This window comes from Podarcis vaucheri (genome assembly GCF_965113315.1).
Source record: "Podarcis vaucheri genome assembly, chromosome: 6".
NCBI classification, from domain to species: domain Eukaryota; kingdom Metazoa; phylum Chordata; class Lepidosauria; order Squamata; family Lacertidae; genus Podarcis; species Podarcis vaucheri.
In genome coordinates this window covers 59,663,963-59,687,207 of record NC_138764.1, presented here as the reverse complement: position 1 = coordinate 59,687,207, position 23,245 = coordinate 59,663,963, and the positions used below count along the sequence as shown (strand labels likewise).

General features: G+C 41.9%; 1 protein-coding gene across 4 annotated transcripts in view; it reads left to right on the top strand.

The window, feature by feature from the left end:
• The first annotated feature begins 3,327 nt into the window (after positions 1 to 3,327).
• Positions 3,328 to 23,245, top strand: part of FKBP5 (FKBP prolyl isomerase 5) — a 54,761-nt gene continuing 34,843 nt past the window's right edge. The window contains exons 1-3 of one of the 4 annotated variants that reach the window (XM_082228230.1): positions 3,422 to 3,477; positions 4,365 to 4,462; positions 23,033 to 23,159. In XM_082228230.1, the coding sequence (XP_082084356.1) occupies positions 23,055 to 23,159 (105 nt within the window). In that variant the 5' untranslated portion in view covers positions 3,422 to 3,477; positions 4,365 to 4,462; positions 23,033 to 23,054. Of the gene's footprint in view, positions 3,478 to 4,364; positions 4,463 to 22,681; positions 22,706 to 23,032; positions 23,160 to 23,245 lie in introns of those variants that run through there. The other 3 variants (XM_082228228.1, XM_082228229.1, XM_082228231.1) reach the window with 3 other exon arrangements.

Here is a 23,245-nt window from a genome sequence, read left to right as displayed (position 1 = left end):
AGTTAATATTTAAGTCAATAGAACGTGCAAGTGGATCCTGCAATAAAATGTTGCAGTGTGGAGTACTGCTGTTTAGGATTCCAGCCATTTCATGCCATTCCCCTTCCTGTCTGGGTTTTCTGCCCCCCTCATTGGTCTGGGAGTACATAGAGAACACTCAGTCCTCACTGGTCTGTTTGTGATTGTTGTACTCCCCACAAGCCTGCTGACACATCCCTCCTTTATGGGGATGGTACTGTTTGGCTGCATAAGGACACTCAAAGCAGTTTAAAGTGTCCCTGCATAGGATGCCAGGCTACACCATTCAATTCTCCATCCCATCCCATACTCACAGGTTTTTCTGTTCACCCAAAAAAGTTGGTCAGCATTCTATAGCCACAGAGCATTGCTCAGTTCTCATTAGGCTGTTGGAGGGAACATTTTTGATAATTTGTACTTCTCAAACCTTGAGATCCCCCAAAATCTGCTGATACCTCTCAGTTGCATGTTGGTGGTGCCATTTTGGCTACACAAACAGCAGCACTCTCACCTTGAAGATTAAAATGATCATATCAGGGGAATGATTACTGGAAAGAAGACTGCAATGTTTATCTGCCTAAGCAGTTAGATTCATTAACTGCTTTTGATAAATAAAAAAGTAATTGGGTACAGTGTGTGTGCGTGTGTGTGTATGTGTGTGTGTGTTCATTATTGGGAATGCCACCTGCTTTTTTACAAGTCCTATTTTTAAAATCTTACAAAACTACAGGTGGCAGGTTCCATCTTCTCTTTTGAAGCTACTCCTTCCCACTTTTTCCTGGTCAACTTAGAAGAGGTATCCCAATATGGTGCCTGTTGCAACCTAGGCATACATCACTGGGAAGTTTTCCTTTGGAAGGATTCCTTTACTCTTAAGAAAATGGGTGCAGATTTAATCAGTTAACTGTCCAAAACTCAAAGAATTAATCCTGCAAGATTATTTAATTGAGCCTTTAGAGGAAAAATATATAGGGGTCACTATCACCAAAAGCATACAGCAATTGCATTTCTGCTTTTTCCACCATTTGACTTCTGAGAGGTCATTTTTCTAGTCGTATTATGTATCATCTGAACACATAATTCTTTCCTAATGTGTTTCCTTAGGGCGCATATATATATTACATACACATACACAAGAGGAGACAAACTAGGAAAGAATTATGCGTTGGAATAATGCTGCCAGTCTAATATTAAGCCCACATAACCAAGGAAAAGCAGCCTTCAGTGAGCATTTAACTCCATCCTCGCTCCTTGTTGTTTTCTGCTAAGTGACATAGCAGATGTGCAAACGCAATTAACCACACTCGCATCTACACGGGTGAGCTAAGGACAGCAGTTCGTGTTTTTGCTGGCTTTGGGTGACAACGGGAACCCACAAACTTACCACCTTCCTTGGGGAGGTGGGGAAAGTTTTCATCTACACCCCCCTCCCCAAAAATGTGGATGCACACGTGGGGGGGTGCGAGGAGGAGAGAGAGGCGAGGTCGTCACGTCAACAGCCAGCTTCCCCTTGATGGCCCTCAGGATCTCGTGATAGTCCTCCTCAGGATCGATCCAGTCCACGGCCGGCTTGCTCGCGATCTCCCAGCCCCGTTTTCAGGAGAAACAAGCCGCTAGGTGACCTCTTGTGTTGGAGAAGCTGGTCGTAAACATTCATAGAAATGGCGGTGTGTGTGTGTGTTTAGGCTGAGCGATAGAAGTGGTCTCCACGCGAAAGAATTTGGCTAGGAGAGACGGATCGAGGTTTCGTAACATTGTGGAAGTTCCCGGAAAAACAAAAAAAAAAACCAAACAAAAACGTACACATGCTCCGCGATCCGCCGCCCTCCTCTCCCTTCAGAAGAGCGCGCAGCTCGGCGAGAGTGGCCCGGCGACGCAACCACCTGAGCGGAGGGAGAAGGCAAGTCGCCGGTGGCTCGTGGCTGGCACCTTGCAGGGGAATCGGGGAGATGCAATCCCGCCTGCCTGCGTTAATTAGATAGTCAGATTAGCCGGCTCGAGCCCGGGTGCCATTTAGTCGTGGCTGAAGTTGTGCACGTGCTGCGTTTGCCCTGCATGGGTTCCTTTCAAAAGCAACAGAAACGATCTCCCAGCAAGGAGACTCTCTCAATGTTAGGTAAGGGGGGGGGGCAGCTCATCAAACTGGAACGCATTCAGTGCCGGATTTACGTATAAGCTAAACAAGCTATAGCTTAGGGCCCCACTCTCTTGGAGACCCCCCAAAAATCAAGGGGGGGGGAACTGGATGTACATTTCCAAAATATAAGATAAAAAACAAAACTTACATATTTTGTTATGTGCAAATGGCTTTAGTTACATGTTAGGTCCATAAATTACCATAGTCAACACAAAAAATAGCGACAATTTGTTATTGACAAAGGACAGCGGGACATATAAAGGGCCCCATTACCTTCAGTATCTTAGGGCCTCATCAAACCTAAATCCGGCCCTGAACTCATCGTATCAATACAGTCTCTCGAGATATTATGAGACCGTTCAGGTCTCTCTCTCTCCCCCCCCCCCATCCCCTTGGATTTTGCAGCATAATTTTGTCCGCTCCTCTCCAGCTCCCGACGCGAAAAGCCGAAAGCGAGATCTCTCCTCTTCTTATTTTGAAAGGCGTTGGCAAAAGTTGTGTTCGAGCCGTTCCGTCGGAAGGGTTCACTCTCTCTCTCTCTCCTCAGATCAAATTACACAGTTCAAAGCAGTCAGCAATGATCTTCGCGAGAGTTACCGAAGTCTGCTGCGTTTCCTGCCCTCCACCTGCCTCCTCAAGTCGCTAAAAAGTTTGCTTCGGTGGGGTTGACTGAGGTTAAGTTGCTCAATCAGCCTACATTTTTCGATCCCTGGTTAAACTTTCAGAGAGGAGCAGGAAAAGTACACGGGGGCTTATGGTGTGAGAGAGAAAGAGAGGGTGAAATGCGGTAGTAGTTGCTCTACATAGGAAGAACCGGGTTGCCTGAGGCGAGAGAGCGCCTTCTGCGATATATGGGGTTTCTCAGAACTGCTGCCCGGGACATCCTTGGGACTCGCTGGGGGGCGAGGCGGCTTCGGCGGGCCGCTGCCTGAGAGGACCCGGGGCTGTAGCGCCGGGCGGGAACTGGGTGCGTGGTGGGACTATGGCTTCCCCTCCCTCGATCTATCGGTCTCTTATTTATTTTCCCGGAGGGAGGATGGGAACTCGAGACTTCGGACTCCCCTCAGGGCAGTTTGATTGTGGATGAGCGGGAGGCGCTATTTACATACGGGCGGGGAGAAGCGGCCCAATGAGAAAGCGCCATGGGGACCGCTCTCCCAGACGGGCAAGCGCCAGGGCCAGTAGGCAGCAGGAGGAGGGGCTTCGCGGAGGGGACTCGCGGCCAACGCCGGTAGCTCATGTCATTCCCGGTCGGATAACGCGGCGGCAGCGGTAGAAGCAGCAGCAGCAGCAGCAGAAGCTGGCGGCAGCGGCGAGGGCAGGTACCCGGCGTTGGCTGGCGGGTCCGGCGGGAAAGAGGCGCGCTATTCTCGCTCCCTCGGAGGGAAGGAAGGGGCGCTGCTCTTGGGTTGGCGGGACCTCCAGCCCGGTCTCCCTCCGCTCAAGGGGCCGCCTCAGCCTCTCTCTCGGCCCCCGGCCCCTTCGGAGAGGCCCCTTTCGCCCTCCTTCCTGAGGGGAAATCTTCCGGGCAGCCCAGGCACTGGTTGCCACCATGGCGCGCCTCGCACACCCTCTCCCCCCAGCCCCATAAACAACAGGCGCCGGCCGCGCACTTCCCCGTAGGATCCAAGCCCTGTTTGTTCTTCTCCCCGCCACGACTTCCCCAGCCAGGCGTTGCCTTGGGAGACTTGGAAATCGAATTTCTCTCACTCGCCGTCGTTCTGTCCGACCTCTTCTTTGGAAGAAACCCCCACCCCCACCCCCACCCCAAAAACAGCCCCATTCTTACTAAAAGGGGGGTGGGAAAGGAGGGGAGGAACAATGGCAGATGCTGTGTGTGTATATTGGGGTCGGGGGTGGAGGGGCGATGGAAATAATGAAAGAACTGGGAGCAGGGCGAGGATGAAGACGCTTCGCGCCCCCAACACCACCACCACCACCACCGAGCAATCACTTCTTCGGATGCTGATGACAAGACACCTGGCATTTCCAACCCGGGTTTAGAGAGTGTTTTTTACAAAATAAATACAAACGCTGCTGCCTCAGTCATTGCAGTGGAGGAAAACTGCGGAGAGAAAGTAGTGATGTTGTTATTAGCTCCCCCCCCCGTTAGTGTCTTCTCTTCATTATGTAAGGAGGAGGTGGAGATGGAGTTGGGGGGAAGGAATTTAAGCTCTCATGTTACTTCCCTTTTTTCATACTATCGGAGACTTACTTGGGTGATGGCTGATTTGGAGCTAGGCAACTGGACCGACTTAAAGATTTGAGAAAAGACCTTTGGAAGAAAAGCACCCTTTTGCTAAAGTGGTATGTTGGAAGTTTTGAGACAGAACTGATGTCTCGGTGTATTTTGTTGTTTCATGGGCTCCTGACTTCTTTGTTTTTGAGCTATGAGTGTAACTCAGAATAAACGAGCAGGGTTCTGTCTTTGGAAAATTGAGAATGAAAAGTTGACAAAGTTTATTTATTCCGAACAGCAGTATCTGTCCAAAGCTGCAATATATCATTTATTAGAGGGGCATTTGCCACTTGTATTTAAAAATGTTTATTTTAAAAACTTTTTGTCTAATCTTGCCTTTCGAAGCTTCGTGTAGATTCATCTCCAAAATGGTACAAAGGCTCCTTATATAGTGGAGGTAGAAACACCATCATATTCCCAACATTATATACTTTACCAAAACAGTATTTGGAGTTTCCATAGAAATGCCCTAATGCATAAAAAGAGGGAGCTCTTAATCCACTAGAAAGTTTTAATGTGAAAACCCCATTGAAATTTCTAGCAAGAGGAAAACATTGTAGTATATGAGAGAGAGTGAGTACATTAGTCCTATTAAGGAGTTCCTAATCATTTTAGCGGGCCTGTGCAAGAGAACCACGCCAAAAATGGTTTCTGAAAAGGAAGAACAAATCTGTGGATTATTATTATTATTACAGTCAATATATGTGTGTATAATTTACTTTTCTGCCCCAAAGCCCCCAAAGTGGTAAACAACATGTTAAAACAAAATATTTAATAAAAGTACAATAAAATGAAATAATAAAGTCAACAAACAAAGCAATATACAACTGCAAAATCATGACATAGGAGGGCCATAGAGCATTTGCAAGCCAGAGGATTAAAGGATCCTCTTTCCAATCCTATAACACACACTTAGGGGGACAAAAGGCTGTACAAATTATTAGAAATACTAAAATAAATTTACCCCTACTAGAAGAATTAAGGTTGCTCTCAACACAATTGTAATCCAGGCTGGATTATATTGGTCACAAATGGCAAAATGCTAAAAGTAAACTTCAATAGCTAGTTTATTGCATTTATTTTTTATTTGATGAACGTACTACTAATAAATAGGCACATATATTGATAACAAGGGATTGTAAAACTATGAAAGGTAAAACTGAAAGGCTATGTAATTTATCATCTGATCTAAACAAACAAGAATAAACTTCTGATTTGAATCCTTAGAATCATGTTTCATAGTGCCTTTCAAAGAGCAACATAAATTATTTTCAACAAAAAGTATTCTAATGTCATGGATCCTTAGCATGCTAATTGATTGAGTTATTTATGTGTGATCCGTCATTTTACACTTTCACTGTATTCATAGTCCTTTTAGGAAGATGGAATTTAATGTAAAGTTTAACAGACATTTTGAGTTTAAAAAATCCATTATATAACCTCTTTCTGAGAAAAAGTGAAGGTAGCCATGAGCCGTGTCTCATAGGAAAATTCTAAAATCTGTATTAGAGCAATGCCTTTATTAGGCCAAGGAAATTTCACAAAATAATGGTAAACAAGGCAATGGTAAACAAGGCAATCTGTTGGACAAATCTGTTTTTGGCTGATGGTACAGCCATGGAATCTGCATATGGTCATGGTGTTAAGATGAAATTGCGGAGGAGGTAGCAGACATTCAAATGAGAGTATTTAGCTGCTATGCTGGCATCAGGTTGTACCGTGGCCTTCCAGGAACAAGAATAATAAAAATGGCTGATTCCCAACCTCTGAAAATACAAGAACTATTATTACCCAGGTCTACCCATCCTTAGGTTAAACATATTGGTAGGTAGAAAACAACTACCTGTTGACAGTGGTAAGATGTGTATCCTTCAGGAACCAATACTAAGTGAAGGATAAAAGCATGCATTTCAGTGTTTAAATTGCCAGGATTTTTTCTGTAGAATACAAAAGTATACTAGTTGTACTTTATGAAGAGTACAGTGGTACCTCGCAAGACGAATGCCTCACAAGACAAAAAACGCGCAAGACGAAAGAGTTTTCCGTTTTTTGAGTCTTTCCGCAAGACAAATTTCCCTATGGGCTTGCTTTGCAAGACGAAACGTCTTGCGAGTTCTTGCGAGTTTGTTTCCTTTTTCTTATAGCCGCTAAGCCGCTAATAGCCGTGCTTCGCAAGACGAAAAAACCGCAAGACGAAGAGACTCGCGGAACGGATTAATTTCATCTTGCGAGGCACCACTGTACTCGTTTCTATGCAGTTTGTTGTCAGTAACCTCTAAGTCAAAATATACTTGTGTCTAGAATTGGGGGATTGGGGGATGGGGTTGGGGAGGAGCTAAAGGCAGATTGGTGGCCAGGAGTTGTGGATGAAAATCAATTCATCGTGGAATGATAAAGCACTTTTCCCCTTCACAGCTTCTGTGCTCTCAAGAGTGCCTTACAAAGTATAAGGAGACTTGAAAGAACTAAAGTTATTGTAAACTTGTTTTGTGGAAACTTCTCTGAGTGCTTTTTCATTCTAGCATAGGTGAGATGGAACAACTAATTCATTCATCTGTTTTTTTTAGCAACCCAGTTGTTATTTTATTTGTTCCAGTCATATACCGTTTAATGGCTGAACTCTTTGAGTCACTATGGAGACACAGTTTATAGGATTGATTATGATTAAGAAATATGCAAGATGTATACAAGGCTGCAACAACTGGTTTTATGCGAAGGACTGGGATTTGGCTTACAATGAGTACATGCTCTTATACGTGGGTAGGCAAACTAAGGCCTGGGGGCTGGATCCGGCCCAATTGCCTTCTAAATCTGGCCCCCAGACGGTCCGGGAATCTGCGTGTTTTTACATGAGTAGAATGTGTGCTTTTATTTAAAATGCATCTCTGGGCCCTTGATGCATTGTGGTGCTTCTAGGGAGGATCCCAGTAGGTCATCTTAGCTGGAATGAAAGAGAAACCAATGGAGCGGAGTGCTGCACTTTTGAAGTAGTGAAAACTCAGAGCTGTTGACCAGATTATTGTTTTTGGTGTAGATAAAGGAGGCCCATTGCGTTAGGTAGACTGAAAACAATATTGTGCATTTAACTGAAATTGTAAATATTGTACTTTCAGTGCTGTGCTGGTAAGAAACAGTTCCTTAGGCTCAGAAGGGGCAATAGGTGTTCCTCACTCTTGGTCTCCTACACAACCAACCTGTTTTTAATGGTGGGACTTAGCTCCCTGTTTGCCTAGGGGCAACTGCCACTACCTTGATACCTTGAGAGCCAGTGTGGTGTGGTGGTTAAGAGCGATTATTAAGACTCGTAATCTGGGGAACCAGGTTCGTGTCTCCGCTCCTCCACATGCAGCTGCTGGGTGACCTTGGGCTAGTCACATTTCTCTGAAGTCTCTCAGCCCCACTCACCTCACAGAGTGCTTGTTGTGGGGGAGGAAGGGAAAGGAGAATGTTAGCCGCTTTGAGACTCCTTCGGGTAGTGATAAAGTGGGGTATCAAATCCAAACTCTTCTTCTTCTTGATAAGTGCTCCTGTGGCCATCTGGTTCAGCCTAGGATTGTTCACAGCATTCCTCCAATATCAACCCTCTTTGCTTCTCTCCTACTCTTGTGCATTGAGTTTTCCTCTCTTCTGGGAAAGTTTTGATTCTTGCAATCCAGTTCTGCACAAATATACTGTATTTTAACTGAAATAATTTAGATTTATTTTCATATAAATCTGTTTAGAAACTAGACATAAGTAATCCATATTTTAAGTGTTGGCCAAGGAACAACACTTAAAACGTTATGAATGCATCCAATTATTTTGCAGAGCATTCCTATACAGTACTCATTGTATGTTAGAAGTGGAGATACGCCACTGCTATGCTAGCAGAAGAGCCACCATATCCAAGGTACGCTTAGCTGGGGGGGAGGGGACACACAAGGATGCCTTAAAATGTTGGACATGCCAATAGTGTTTATGTTCTTTGCAATGAGCATTTTGAAACACAGCACCAAAGGGGAGGAAGGAAAGCCCACACAACACAGTACCCACATAGCTTTGGCAGGGGACCTGCAGAGAGCGCACATAGCAAGATCCACCCAGGGAGGGAAATATATTTTTTACAAGCAGCCGGAGGGTTGGTGTAAAGTTGCATTGTTGAAGGGGCTATAGTTGAAGGGGCTATAGTTGTGGAGTGAATGGTTGCATCCACACCATACATTTAAGGCACATGCTCCCCCCCCCCAAATCCTGGGAACGGTAGTTTGACTCTTACAGAGTTACAGTTCCAAGCATCCTTAATAAACTACTGTTTCAAGGATTCTTTGGGGGAAGCCACGTACTATAAATGTATGGTGTGGACATGACCAGGGAATATAGGGTACAGTGGTACCTCGGGTTACATACACTTCAGGTTACATACGCTTCAGGTTACATACGCTTCAGATTACAGACTGCTAACCCAGAAATAGTACCTCGGGTTAAGAACTTTGCTTCAGGATGAGAACAGAAATCCTGCTCCGGCGGCGCAGTAGCAGTGGGAGGCCACATTAGCTGAAGTGGTGCTTCAGGTTAAGAACAGTTTCAGGTTAAGAATGGACCTCCGGAACGAATTAAGTTCTTAACCCGAAGGTACCACTGTATAGCATAATTGTCCTTCTTCCCTGTGCCATCCTTGCCCCACCCACAAGCCCATCCTATTCACGTGTTCTGTCAGCATATCTGTCGTGGATGCTATAGTTGACACCAGTCCTGTGGTGGATATAACTGGCCCCTGCTTGTCCTGTGTTAAAGAATACCTTACAATTTGTGCAGCCTGAGGATGCAGACAGGCTCCTTGGAGAGGTGAGAGCCACCACTTGTGTATGGAATCCTTGCCCTCCATTCCACCTAAATCTTAGGAAAATGTTTTGGTGCTAGACCAGTGTCTGGTGTCAGTGATGGACTGGATGAGGGTGAACAAATTGAAACTTGATCTAGACAAGACAGAGCTTGTTCCTGGTTAGTTAAAAGGCACTTGTGCTGGATAGGGATTCATCCCTCCTGCCCCCCACCTGAAAACTTAGGTTTGCAGTTTGAGTATACTGCTGGATTCATCCCTGAACCTAGAACACCCAGGTTTGGGCAGTGGCCAGGAGTGCACAATTAAATTGTTATTTTTATCTGTCATTGTGGAAACATATCTAGTGTTTGGCAAACATATCTGGGATGCTGCCAAATTCTTTTGCACCTCAGCTGGTAAATCTTGATCATGACTGCGCCCTGAAATGTTTTTCCAGACCTAACTGAAAGGATGTTTATATTGAATCAAAATTGAAGCACTGTAATACAATTAGAATGCATGAGAATTATTGAGATTGGGAATGGTGGAACTGCAAGGATTCTTGCACTTCTTATTTTAAGAAGAAAGTTTCATTTTACTGTATTGAAAACTAATAAAATATATTTTTGGAGAAGTAAGTTTCTACCTCATTACAGTTGAGAAAGTAATGGAAACATGGGTGAGCATATCCTTCAGTAAAAACCTGATATGATTAAATAGATTTTTTTTTTTAAAAAATAAACTTTTAAAAGCCAGTAATAGCTTTAGGTGCTTTAGATGCTTAACTAATGGCAGCATCCAAATTCCGGTGTTTCTGTTCACTCCATCTGGTTAGAGTGAAACAGCTGGGGTCCACTGTTTTTGGCAGCAGGTCTGCTCTTTTTGATCATGTATTCCTGTCTCCACAGTTGGGTGTGAATGGTTAGTTTTCACTGCAAAAATTACATCTTAAAAAACCCACAATATACACTCACACCTTTATGGGTATATGTGCACATAAGTAGCAAAGGGGCCTGATGGGAAAGATTTGAAAGCTGTATATAATCAAAATGAGAGGGGAAAGTCTTGATAGGAGAAGGCAGTCTAATGTTGTCAAGCTTCACAGATATATAGTTAAAATAAGATTTAATATGGCTAGATAAAGAGTCTCAAAATTTTAGTGTAATTCCATGAGTTGTGGGAACTTCCTTGTTTTGTGGATAAATAAGTAAGGACAACAAATTTGTAAAAGGAAAATACAGATTATAACCATCGCATTCAGGCAGGCATTTACTGTGAAGTTAAAGGGCTTACTATTTTTTTTCCCAACCAGTCAATATGCAATAAATTTATCTTATTTCAAGGTAGCATTTTTTCAAATCTTGAAAGCACAGTATCTTGTATAGCAGAGAACACGGTACTGTTGTTTTTCTATCTAACATAGCTATTGCAATTAATCATAGTATCATACAATTGTAGAGTTGAAATGAACCCCGAGGATCATCTAGTCCAACCCCCTGCTATGCAGGAATCGCAACTAGATCATGTGGCACTCGAATATCATGGACATCTATTGGATTCGCCCTCCCATCAGTTGTCAAGGAAATAAACAACTACCTGAGAGGCAGCCCTGTTTAGGGAAGTTTTTAATGTTTGATGTATTTATCGTGATTTTAATATTCTATTGGGAGCCGCCCAGAGTAGCTGGGGAAACCCAGCCAGATGGGCGGGGTATTATTATTATTATTATTATTATTATTATTATTATTAGTACACGGATGCAGATTCTGTTATCAGATTCCAGAGCAGAATTCTACATGGAATAGAATTCAGTTGCAACTTCAGATGCTTCCTGTGACATGAATGCTGAAAAGCAGTCTATTCAAACTTCCTAAAATGTAATAATGGATTTACTTATGGCATTACAGAATTAAAAGTACAGTAATATAAAATGGCTATGTGCCAATTGTGCAATGTGGTAATATGTATTTTTAAAAAGATATACCAGCACACCTAGGGGCTCCTTCAGACTAGTGGTCTTCTGTAGGTGTATTCTGCAACATGCCATTGATGCAATAATAATGCATTAGTATTGGGTTGTTGTTTTTTACTAAACCATCCACATCCTGGTCCTAAGATGCATATGGCACTGGGTTTTTGCCACCTGTAGGGGCACTACTGTGCCATAGTGCAATCAAAACAGGATCAAAAAACCCCCACACAGAATGTTTGTGGTATAAAAAGTTACGGAAATTCAGCAGAAAGCTACAGGACACGCACTGACTGGAAGCAAAGCGGTATGTCCACCCAAAAACTTCTGTAGGCATAAATGGTATTGAAAATGAGATGCGGTAATTGCCCTGATATGAACACAAATCATAATGGATGCAGAATAAAATGATTTAAAAATGAAAATGAAAGACTCCATAGAGGGCCCACAGGCTAAGACCCATTGAACACAGAAAGCCTTACTGTGAACTCTCTTCTCTCTTCTCTCTTCTCTCTTCTCTTAGCACCCTCAGAGACTGACTAGGACTGCATTTTAATTGTACTGTTTGTGTGCTGTGCAGCTGTGTTGAAAGATATTCCAGAAAGCAATACTAGTGGCTGCTTCATACTTCTGCAGTTATTTTCTTCAGAAGTTCCTTGTTTGGTGTAGTATCATCTTTCTGTTCAAACTAACTTTTCTTGGTATGGGTTAAATTGGTAGATGGCTTGAGGTGTAGTATTATTTTAGCGGTAGTCTATGTTTTTGTTTAATATACTATTACATGTCTTAAGCTTTTAGGATACACAACATTTGCGTTTGAATCAATAAAAATATAAAGCACAATTGGGGAAAATGATATTGGTGAAAGTCCCTTTGCTGTTGATGCACAGGAGAACTTTGGAAGTGACTAGTTTCCTTAGATTTCCCCTCAGAAAAATAAAGAAAATCTGCTTTCTAGATATCATTTGGATTTCATCAACAGTAGGGAAACTGTTTTTATAAATGGCATTAAAAAAAACCATACGGTTGAGCTTCTAAGCAACAGTTCTTCAAGGCTTCAACTCTGAGAGTTGTTATTAATCCCTGAAAACATGGTTAACAAAACAGTCAGAAATCAAATGGTATTGCTGAAGATAAAAAATGCTATGTTAAAAAAAAGTGAATTTTAATGACAGGGTCTTAGGTGAGTCGTTAAGGGGTGGTGAGACTGTTGCATTTACAGTTAGTATTGCTATAGGTCCTACTGGTCTACTTTGTTCCTTTGATTAGAAGTGATAGGTTATTCGTAGTATCACACAGCTCAGTGTGCATATAAAGCTGGATCAATATCTTTTAATAGACTATTGTTTAATCTATGCTTTAGTTTTCTAAGAGAGTTTATTTGAATCCACCAGCAGATCATGGAATGCTTGTGAATGGGTTGCTAGGTTGCCAGTGTTGGGAACAAGGCAGTATAGAAGGAATCAGATGAGTTTCTTATTTGGAATCGTTTTAAATACTAGAGGCCTGTAGCACAAGATTTGGCTAAGAAATTACAGTCAACACGTGTAATCTGCAATTTTGATGTCTCCCAGCTCATAGTCCCCCACCTTCTACCATTTCATATGCATATTGAAGCCTCCACTGTTAAACTAACTCCTTTTTAGTGAGAGATTTGTGAGTAGACAAAGAATGCTCTGAGCAACAACGGCAGGAATTGTTATTTCCTTTTCCACAGCAACTGAGCCTATACATATATTTACTTAAAAGTGGGTATCGTTGACTTAAATGAAATTTAGTAAGACTAGTCTTCTTTGAAATCAGTGATAATTGTTTCCTAGTAAAAATGTATAAACATGAGCTATAAGTAGGTAGGGTGTGGGTGTGTGTGACATCTGGTGGCTACCCTGGGTACAGGGAAAAACAGTGGTTCCTTTGCTCTGGAGAGGGAGAGTTAGGATAGCTCCCTAAATAAATAACACTTTAGTCATAATTTATGCATCTGCATTAGACTGGTAGCTATACTCGCACCATATAGGCAGGGATTCAGAGACCTTTGAATACCCACACAGTGCTTTTGCCCTATGTGGCACTTTTGTGCATTTGTTTAGGGTGGTTCTCCTATTGTGCTGCTCTGAAGGATCTCCCAGTATTTCAGGGTAGCATCTTTAGAGAAATGTGGAAAAGTCCCTCTGTGTGTACTGCATAGTGTATGTGGCATTTTGTATTTTTATTTGCATTGTTCTCGGTGGGACTTGCTTCTGCATAAACAAACACGCACTGTTGGCCCCCCTGGGTGAACTAGTGTTTCTATTTCATGCCCTCAGTCTAAACTTGGCTCTGCAATTTGCTTAGTTATCAAATTGTGAATATTTATAACTTTGCATGTTAACCAGCTAGAATCATTTGTTTGCCATCATATGGGAATACAACTAGTTCTGGAGATTCATTCAACAAATACGGTAGATGATTTTACCTGGCAAGCACGCATACAAAGAAATCCATGTTTTTCTCCACTCCTTTGATACATTGTTGGTCCTAGGAATGAGAGGAAAAGTTCAGCAGTATTGTAATTATATTAATTGGCCCAGTCAACAAATGAATATATTCAGCTGTTTCAGCTTCCCAAGACTGAATGAAAAACAGAAATACTGGATTTTGAGAAGTTGTTTCTTGATTCCACCCATTCTCTTTTGTTCAGCAACATGGAGCTTGTGGTTGCAATCCTGTGTACGTTTATTTCAAACCAAGCACCACTGAACACAGAACTTGCTGCTGAGCATAGGATTCTCCTGTAAGGAATGCAGTTACAATAGAAGATAATAATGCTAATGACTGTGGAGATGAGAGGGAAGATAATGATCTGGTTTCAACTTGAATGAGATCAGTCTGATGTTGGTTTAAAAGTGGGGTTTCAGTGCAAATTGGAGAGGAAACATTATCATATGGCTTGATTCTATGCATATTTTCTTGGAGGTAATTATTAGAAGAAAATCTGACTCACTTCCACAAAAATATACATAAGATTGTAGTCATAGAATGTCAGATCCTAATTAATGCAGAAACTTACAGTTCTAGGTCAAATCAGTCTTTTAGTGTGTAATAAAGAATGCTATCATTATGATTAATTGTTTTCATATGAAACAATCTCCCTCCTTGCCTGCCATGTTACTTAAATGAATAATTGATACACAATCTCATTGTTGCATTCATGTTGAGAAATGTTGATTAAAACATAACTGGATTGGTCCATTAAAGCAACCCGATAGTGTTTGTTTTGTATTCCAGAGGTTTTTGAACAATTGATACTGCCACTTGGGGGAGCTAGGACAGTTTAAAATTCCAAATTGTTTCTGAATCCCATTAAGCTTGATGAGAAAACAAGGAAAACTTGGGGAAAGCCATGTATTATTAATCCTTTGTAGCAGTTTACAGCACCAAATATAATGTTCAAACTTGTAAAAATCTGGAAGTACAGATTGCTGTTGGCTAATTTTATTTTATGAAGGGGAAGCCCAGCTTCTGTAAAAATCTTGTTCAGAGAAGAGAGCAAGCAGCAAGCAGGTAAACTCTGCAATATTGTTACAAGAATAGTGTAGACCATTGTTAGGAAATGTTCCAAGAATAGGGTGGGTAAAGCCTTCCTTCTCCCCCTAAATTTCCATATCATAAATTAAAGTGTTTGCAATATACTGTACAGTGGAACCTTGGTTTTTGAACATGATCTATTCCAGAAGTCAGTTTGACTTCCGAAACATTTGAAAGCCGAAAATCAAAGGGCTGTCAGCAAAGTGAATAGTGAAAATGGAAAAATGCACCATGGAAGCTGTTCGACTTCCAAGGCGCGTTTGAAAACGGAAGCATTCACTTCTGGGTTTTTGGCGTTCGGCTTCAAAAACATTCAGCAGCTGAGACGTTCGAAAACCAAAGTTGCACTGTAGTTAATATTATTGAATATACACGGTTAATATATATAATTAAATACATGATTAGTACATGTGAAAAGGATCTAGGAGTCTTGGTTGACCACAAACTTGACATGAGCCAACAGTGTGACGCGGCAGCTAAAAAAGCCAATGCAATTCTGGGCTGCATCAATAGGAGTATAGCATCTAGATCAAGGGAAGTAATAGTGCCACTGTATTCTGCTCTGGTCAGACCACACCTGGAGTACTGTGTCCAGTTCTGGGCACCACAATTCAAGAAGGACACTGACAAACTGGAACGTGTCCAGAGGAGGGCAACCAAAATGGTCAAAGGCCTGGAAACGATGCCTTATGAGGAACGGCTAAGGGAGCTGGGCATGTTTAGCCTGGAGAAGAGGAGGTTAAGGGGTGATATGATAGCCATGTTCAAATATATAAAAGGATGTCACATAGAGGAGGGAGAAAGGTTGTTTTCTGCTGCTCCAGAGAAGCGGACACGGAGCAATGGAGCCAAACTACAAGAAAGAAGATTCCACCTAAACATTAGGAAGAACTTCCTGACAGTAAGAGCTGTTCGACGGTGGAATTTGCTGCCAAGGAGTGTGGTGGAGTCTCCTACTTTGGAGGTCTTTAAGCAGAGGCTTGACAACCATATGTCAGGAGTGCTCTGATGGTGTTTCCTGCTTGGCAGGGGGTTGGACTCGATGGCCCTTGTGGTCTCTTCCAACTCTATGATTCTATGATTCTATGATTCTAGATTTAAAATATTTATTAAACAGATCAGAGCCATTCTTTTTTGAAAAGAATTGACCAGAAAGATCTGAAAACAATGAGGCTACTGGGCAGGAAAGAGAAGGGAGAGGGAGAAAGCAAGGGAGTTCTTATTATTATTCTATCTTTTGCACTCATAAGCAGAAGGGCTGAAGTCTGGGAAAATATAAACTATTCCCACCCTCTATTCTTTTTGCATGAAATGCACATCCTAACCTGCAGTTGTTGGAGTAGATATGGAATTATGGAAAACTCAGATTGCTAAAATGCAAATAAAATGGTGTCATCTAATAAGGACATCCTTAGGTGTTCATTCATATATCACATTTCCATGAATTGATCCAGATGCTGGGCCAGATTCCCAAATCCTCCATTCTCTGCAGGTCAACTTTGATTGGTCATAATGACATCGGGTGATTGAACTTTTACAGATGGCAAAGGGGATTGCTGTAACTGCCCATCAACTGATGGGCTGCTATGATAACCACCTCTGAAGGGACGTTGCCACCCCCAGGACTGGTTTGGGGAGTTCATCTTCAAAGGGGCTTGTACATTAGCACAAAACAGTTTGCATTAGAACTGCTTGCTAAAATGCGGAGGGGAGCTTCATATTAGCAAGCCTTTTGCATGTGGCCATCAGGCAGCTGGTTTTCTCTGCTGCAGCTGCACCATCCAAGTCAACAGAGTGATTGACTAGGCCATATTACAAGCAACTTCAAGAGAACTGAAACAAGACCCTTCCTCTTCAAAGGTTCTGAACCCAGCACTCTGATACCATAGCATCTTTAGACCCAATCCTCCAGATGCCCCTGTCATTCATTAAAAAAAATCACAGTATTTCTGTTTCCACCCTCTTTTAACTTTCCCTACTGTGCTATAATGCTAAAGGGCTCATGCTTAGGCTGGCTGCCCAAGCACTTTTTGCTGTATAGTATAGCAAAGGAAGGAGTATTTTGTAGAGTGGAAAAAGTAATATCATTTTCTTTCCTCTCTCCTGCAGCTTCTTCACAGAGTGCAGGGAGATGAATTTTTAGCCTCATAAAGCCCCTAATCCTAATCTCTCAACATTCCGTAGGCTCTGGAAACCACTGAAAATAGGTCATTTTTGTGCCACTTCTAGGGGTTTTGAATTTTCTTTTAGTTTACTCATTTATATCCCCCCTCCCCACATTTCTGAGTGGTCCTATTTCACTGGCAAACTGATAGGTACTAGACTACATAAGTACAGTAACTGGTCAAATAATAATTCACACCTACCAAAATATTTTGATCACAAAATTGTAAGTCAGCCCGCTGTATTCTTTATACACACTTAGTCATGCCTTCAGAATTGTGTAAGCCAGTCACCAAAGTCATGTCTTGGTTCACCATCTGATTTCAAAATGGCACCCGGTACCCAATGGTCAATGAAGAACCCAGTCTTGTGAACCCTCCTGAGTTTGGTGATATCTGCCAAAAAATAGGTGAAGTCACACCATAATGATGTCTTAGTCCACCATCTTGATTCAAAGGGGCACCCAGTGTCCCAGTAGTGCCAGAATGTGCTGCCCCCACCTCTGGGACCCTTGTATCAAGTTTGGCAATAATATCTCAAGATACGGCTGATCTGAAGCAAAAAACGGGCAAAGTCATACCAATGTCATATTTTGGTCCTCTATCTTGATTCAAAATGGCAGCCAGTGTCCCAACATCAATGAAAACTGGCATCCCACCTTGAGAATTCTCATGCCAAATTTGATGACAATATCTTGAGAGCTGACAATCTATAGACAGACAGACAATCCATTTCCCAAAATATATAATAGATCATATATTAAGAGTGGAGGTTCCGCCTGAAACTGCCCTCCACCAGCTGTTTTTCTCATGACATGGATGATGGTAACTATAGTGTAACAACATATTGAGGTCCATGGGTTAGCCATCACTATCTAGAGTTTATGCAGAAAGCAGGAGGCTGATGTTATAGTGGTTTGGTTGTTCATGTAGTACCTGCTAATTGTAGTGTTTGTGGATTCTGGTTGTGTGATAGTTGCAGGGAAGGGGGGAAGAATATTGTGGAATCCTCCTTACAGCAGAAACTGTCCCACTTGTAAGAGTGTATACAAAAAGGGAGGATTTGTACTCCTGAAGCCATCCAGCCAATGACCTGAATTCAAGCATGAGCAGGAAGCAGTGGTGATGGTCAGAAAGACGTGTAATATTCCACCTACATGCCCACCCTTAAAATGCTTGCTTTGAGCAGACACTTCTGTGCAACTGCAGTCACCCCCAACTCTAAGATGGAGAGAAATGGGGTGGCTGTGCTAACATTTGGATCTGCATCTCCCCACCAGCAGGAGCTGAGTGACGCGGGTGGCGCTGTGGGTAAAAGCCTCAGCGCCTAGGGCTTGCCGATCGAAAGGTCGGCGGTTCGAATCCCCGCGGCGGGGTGCACTCCCGCTGCTCGGTCCCAGCGCCTGCCAACCTAGCAGTTCGAAAGCACCCCCGGGTGCAAGTAGATAAATAGGTACCGCTTACCAGCGGGAAGGTAAACGGCGTTCCGTGTGCTGCGCTGGCTCGCCAGATGCAGCTTTGTCACGCTGGCCACGTGACCCGGAAGTGTCTGCGGACAGCGCTGGCCCCCGGCCTATAGATGTGAGATGGGCGCACAAACCCCAGAGTCTGTCAAGACTGGCCCGTTCAGGCAGGGGTACCTTTACCTTTACTTTACCAGCAGGAGCAACCCCCAATTTACTTTTCCAGTGGGTGATCGGTCCTTTATAGAAGCATATGAAAACCTCTAATAATGAAAATGATTGATTGGCGAGACCCAAGTTTTATTTCAAGACAATCTGTCATATCCCTTACATCCAGATTCTGCTAATGGGTTTTGGCCTGTTGTTCTCCCTACCTCATCAATTTGTTGAGAAAATTGTTTCCTGTTGGTTATAAGCTGTAAAAATTAGCTTCATGCAGCTACATAACTCATTTATAGAACTATAGAAGGGGGCTGATTGCTCATTTGTTTTGTTCTCCCACTTTGTTACAGATGATCCCTAAACTTAATATGCCTGTATATTCTTTAAATCAGTTTTGAAAACCTTTTTAAAGTCTGTGACCCAACATCTGGAGGCTAGTAAAGGTAAAGGCTAGTCCACATTTAAAGTGTAGTTATAGACAAACAGCATTAACTGAAAATGAAATAATATACTTGCTTAACTGAGGTGCACTAAGGAACTTTGGAAAAATCAAAAGCTGCCCTACTTGAGAAGGTAGTAGTTGAGAGAGTGTGAACAACTACCATGTCTGATTATTAACCAGGACACACAAATGCCAAAGCATCATATGTTATTGACCCAGAAAGAATTCTGTACCTTTTAGAGTTCTCATTTTTAACCCAGCTAAAGAAAAATGCATTTAGAAAGTGCTAAAGAGGAGAATTCTGTCATTTTTCTTCTTGCATATCTGTTGTTTCACAAATACAGGCAGCACATTAGCACAAGTAACTGAAAATATTGGCTCTCATTTAACAGTTTCCTCTCTCCAGATTGAGATGGCTCGTAATCAGTATACTGTAGCAAAACAAAGCACCCATCTGTGCTAATGTTCTCACAATTCAAAAAATATGCATTCATGACTAAACAGATTTTTGCAAGTCAGTCATACAAATTATTGAGCCTTTTCTTTTTCTAGAAAAAGAAATCCACCTAAGAATGTTATATATGCAACAGGAAGTCACAGACTTGGAATATTTTCTACATTATTCTAGAATTTACTTTGATATTCAGCACCAATAATCCAAACATGCTTAGGACCTAATATCAAACAGGTGATGAGGAAGAGAAAAAATAGGAGAAAGTGGTGGCAGAAAAAGAGAGAAGAATGGCATTAAGAATGAGAAAAGAAGTCGGCTCACCCAACCTTGGTTCTGGTTCCAAGACCCTCACCAGAAAATAGTTTTTCAAGCCCTGTTGTAAACCTTGCCAAATAATATATTGTATCTTAAAAAGCAGAGACATCACCTTGCCAACAAAGGTCCGTATAGTTAAAACTATGGTTTTCCCAGTAGTGATGTACGGAAGTGAGAGCTGGACCATAAAGAAGGCTGATCACTGAAGAATTGATGCTTTTGAATTATGGTGCTGGATGAGACTCTTGAGAGTCCCATGGACTGCAAGATGATCAAACCTATCCTTTTTGAAGGAAATCAGCCCTGAGTGCTCACTGGAAGGACAGATTCTGAAGCTGAGGCTCCAATACTTTGGCCACCTCATGAGAAGAGAAGACTCCCTGGAAAAGACCCTGATGCTGGGAAAGATGGAGGGCACAAGGAGACGGGGACGACAGAGGACAAGATGGTTGGACAGTGTTCTCGAAACTACCAGCATGAATTTGACCAAACTGCAGGAGGCAGTGGAAGACAGAAGTGCCTGGCGTGCTCTGGTCCATGGGGTCACGAAGAGTCGGACATGGCTAAACAACAACAGCAACAACACTTTCAAAATACACCTACCACCCTGCCCCTGGCATCTAAGAACCATGATGGGTATCCATGAGATGCAGAGTATTCTTGGTGGTTATAGTCCGATTACAGAACTTTCTTCCCATCTGAGAGCTTAGCTGAGTATAGTGATAATACATGCAAGTTTTTTATTTTCATACTGCAGCATCTGCTAACCTGCTGAACCCTTTCTACCATTTGCAATGAAGAATTAATCAAGACTCCTTTCATTAAGACAACCTGGGCATACCTAACTTCCTGATGTATGAATTTGTAGCAAATAAACTCATTCATTAACTTTAACACTTGGCACTGTGTACACATTTTGACATGCATGAAAATTATATCTGTGCAAGAAAATCTCATATGTGAGGCTGTCATCATAACTACTATTGCTCAGCTATGCTCGTTTCCAAAAAAACATATTTTATTTTTGTATTTGTATTTTTGTATAAGGCACTCTGGATTCATGCTGCCTCTGGATTTATACTGCAGGGGAACCAAATGGGGTTTAATCTATTGACATCCTGAGATTTACCTATTTGGAGAGCATAATCCTGGCTCTAACAAAGATGCTTGCTATTACAAAATACACATCTTAAGCTTTTCTCACTGGAACAAGAATAACATTAAGTAATATTGTGCTCTTCATGGCTGCCATTAATTTTTCCTGCAAGCTCAGCTGTGGTGTTCTGAAAAGAAAAATCTTTATTACTCTATTACCACATTAGTCAGTTATTTTGATACCTGACTCACTACCAAAGAAGGCACATTGTGTTCTTCCTGGAACCACTTCAAAATTAGAAACACACTAAAACAGCTCCAAACATCAATCCAAGGCATTCAAAGATCCTAATACTGAGTTTCTGGCCTTAAATTTTTAACATTTTAAATTGTGAAATCAGTTAAAAACATTTGTGGTTGCAGTTCCCAAATATATGTGTGTGTACATGCATGTGCACACACTTAAGTTTATTGTTTAAGTACGTTATAGCATTGTACTTTTTACATTTTGAGGTGGCTTATGATCAGCATTTTTAAAAAATCAACTAGCTTCTTCTAAAAAACTATCTTATAGTTCAGATGTTATTCAGAATGTCAGGAAATATCTTGAAAAGAGTCACAATTAAATAAAGCTTTAACACATCACCTTGCTGTCAAACATTCACTGGTAAAGTACAGTGGATTGTAATGAGCCTCAGTCTAGATAGAGGGAGTATAGATTTAAAAAAAATAAAAAATTTGGTTGTGTCCTACAATCTTTATACAGTTGTGCCCCTAAGCTTATTAAATCTTCTGTTATATCTAATGAGGTATCTACAGTAGGTTAGTTTGCTATATCTGTTCAGCTCCTAAACCTGCTTCATCACCTTCCCACTAACATGGTTTATGGATGTCCAAATCTATGTCTGGACTGGCTATAGATTAGGGATTCTAACAGCACTCCAAAACTAGGCAGCAGGGCTGCAGAAAACCTGATCAAAGCCAACCAATTAACACTCCTGTTCCACAGATGAGGAACATGGAGGCTGAGAGAAAAGCCGTTGATTTTAGGCTATGGCAGACTAGGTGGTTTTTTTGCTTACTATTCTTATTATACTGGGAGTCAAGAACTGTTCTGATCTACCACAGATCATCCATACATCTACCAGTAGATTCTGATCTACCTTCTGCCTGTCTTCCTTGTAGGAGCTGTGTCCAGTTGAGTGTGTCCAGAGACATATACTGTACACTCTTAACCACACATGTCTGTTGAAGAATGCAAATACTGCATTTTAAGTTTGCATGCTGAAGTTTGGTGGTGGTAGGGTGGAGAAGAATGGAAACAGTCTGGTTTGGTGTAATTCCAGTTGGTTGGCCATTTTGGTACAAACTGTGCTGTTACCATTAAACAGTGAGTAGTTCAGAGCATAAGGTTTAGTTTTCTTATTGAGAAGAGCTAGTCTTGAGGCATAAGACTAACCCTCTGATGTTGATGGCTGAAGGGGTTAATGTGTGTAGGCCTGAGACTGGTAGAGAAAATTACTGCTGGGGATGCTCTGCCACAGCAGATACGAAGGTATTTTCCATGGTTGCACCACCAGTAGTAGCTAACAACCTCAAAATGGGGCATGTTACGGCACCATCACCTTTTGTGCTGGCAGGCATGGGCAGTATGGGGTTAGAGCTACCACCTTGTTGTTCTTGGTTAGGAATTTGGATTGCTCTGGTATTTGGCAATACATTGAAAGTCATTTGGTATAGTGACAGAGTATGTGGTTGACTAATAAGAAGACTAGGCCTACTTATTGTGTTTATTACGCTTTATATCCTGCCTATCATTCAAGGAGCTCAAGGTAGCATACATGGTTCACTCCCATTTTGTCATCACAGGAACCCTGTGAGGTAAGTTAGGCTGAGAGAGCATAACTGGGCCAACTTCTTCTCACATATTCCATGTACGATGGAGAATATCTAAAACACAGATTAATGAATTTGATTGATTCATGTGTGTTGTAATCTGCTTCATGAGTATTTGCCTCTGAATTATTCTGTTAGAATGTCCAGGGATTCCAATAAGGAGTTAAGTTTTATTACTCTATTCATACTGGCTCAGCTTTTATTATTTACAATGCTGACATAATAAACACCAGTCTTTAAGGGTTTTTTGAACCCAAGTAGGACAGGTTATCATTCTTCACTCATTGTTTGCATCTGTGTGTGTTTCTAAAGGTTGTGTCTGTGAAATGAGACCATGACAACTGATGAGGCTACAAAGAAGGAAGGAGATGTCCAGAGAACAACTCTTGTTGAACAAGGCGAGGATATCACGCCAAACAAAGACAAAGGAGTTCTGAAGGTGAGGCTTTGAAGAAGCTAATTAAATGTTCCTTTCTAGCTCCTGGACAAACACCAGTATCTTACTGTTCCCATTACAGCAAGGCA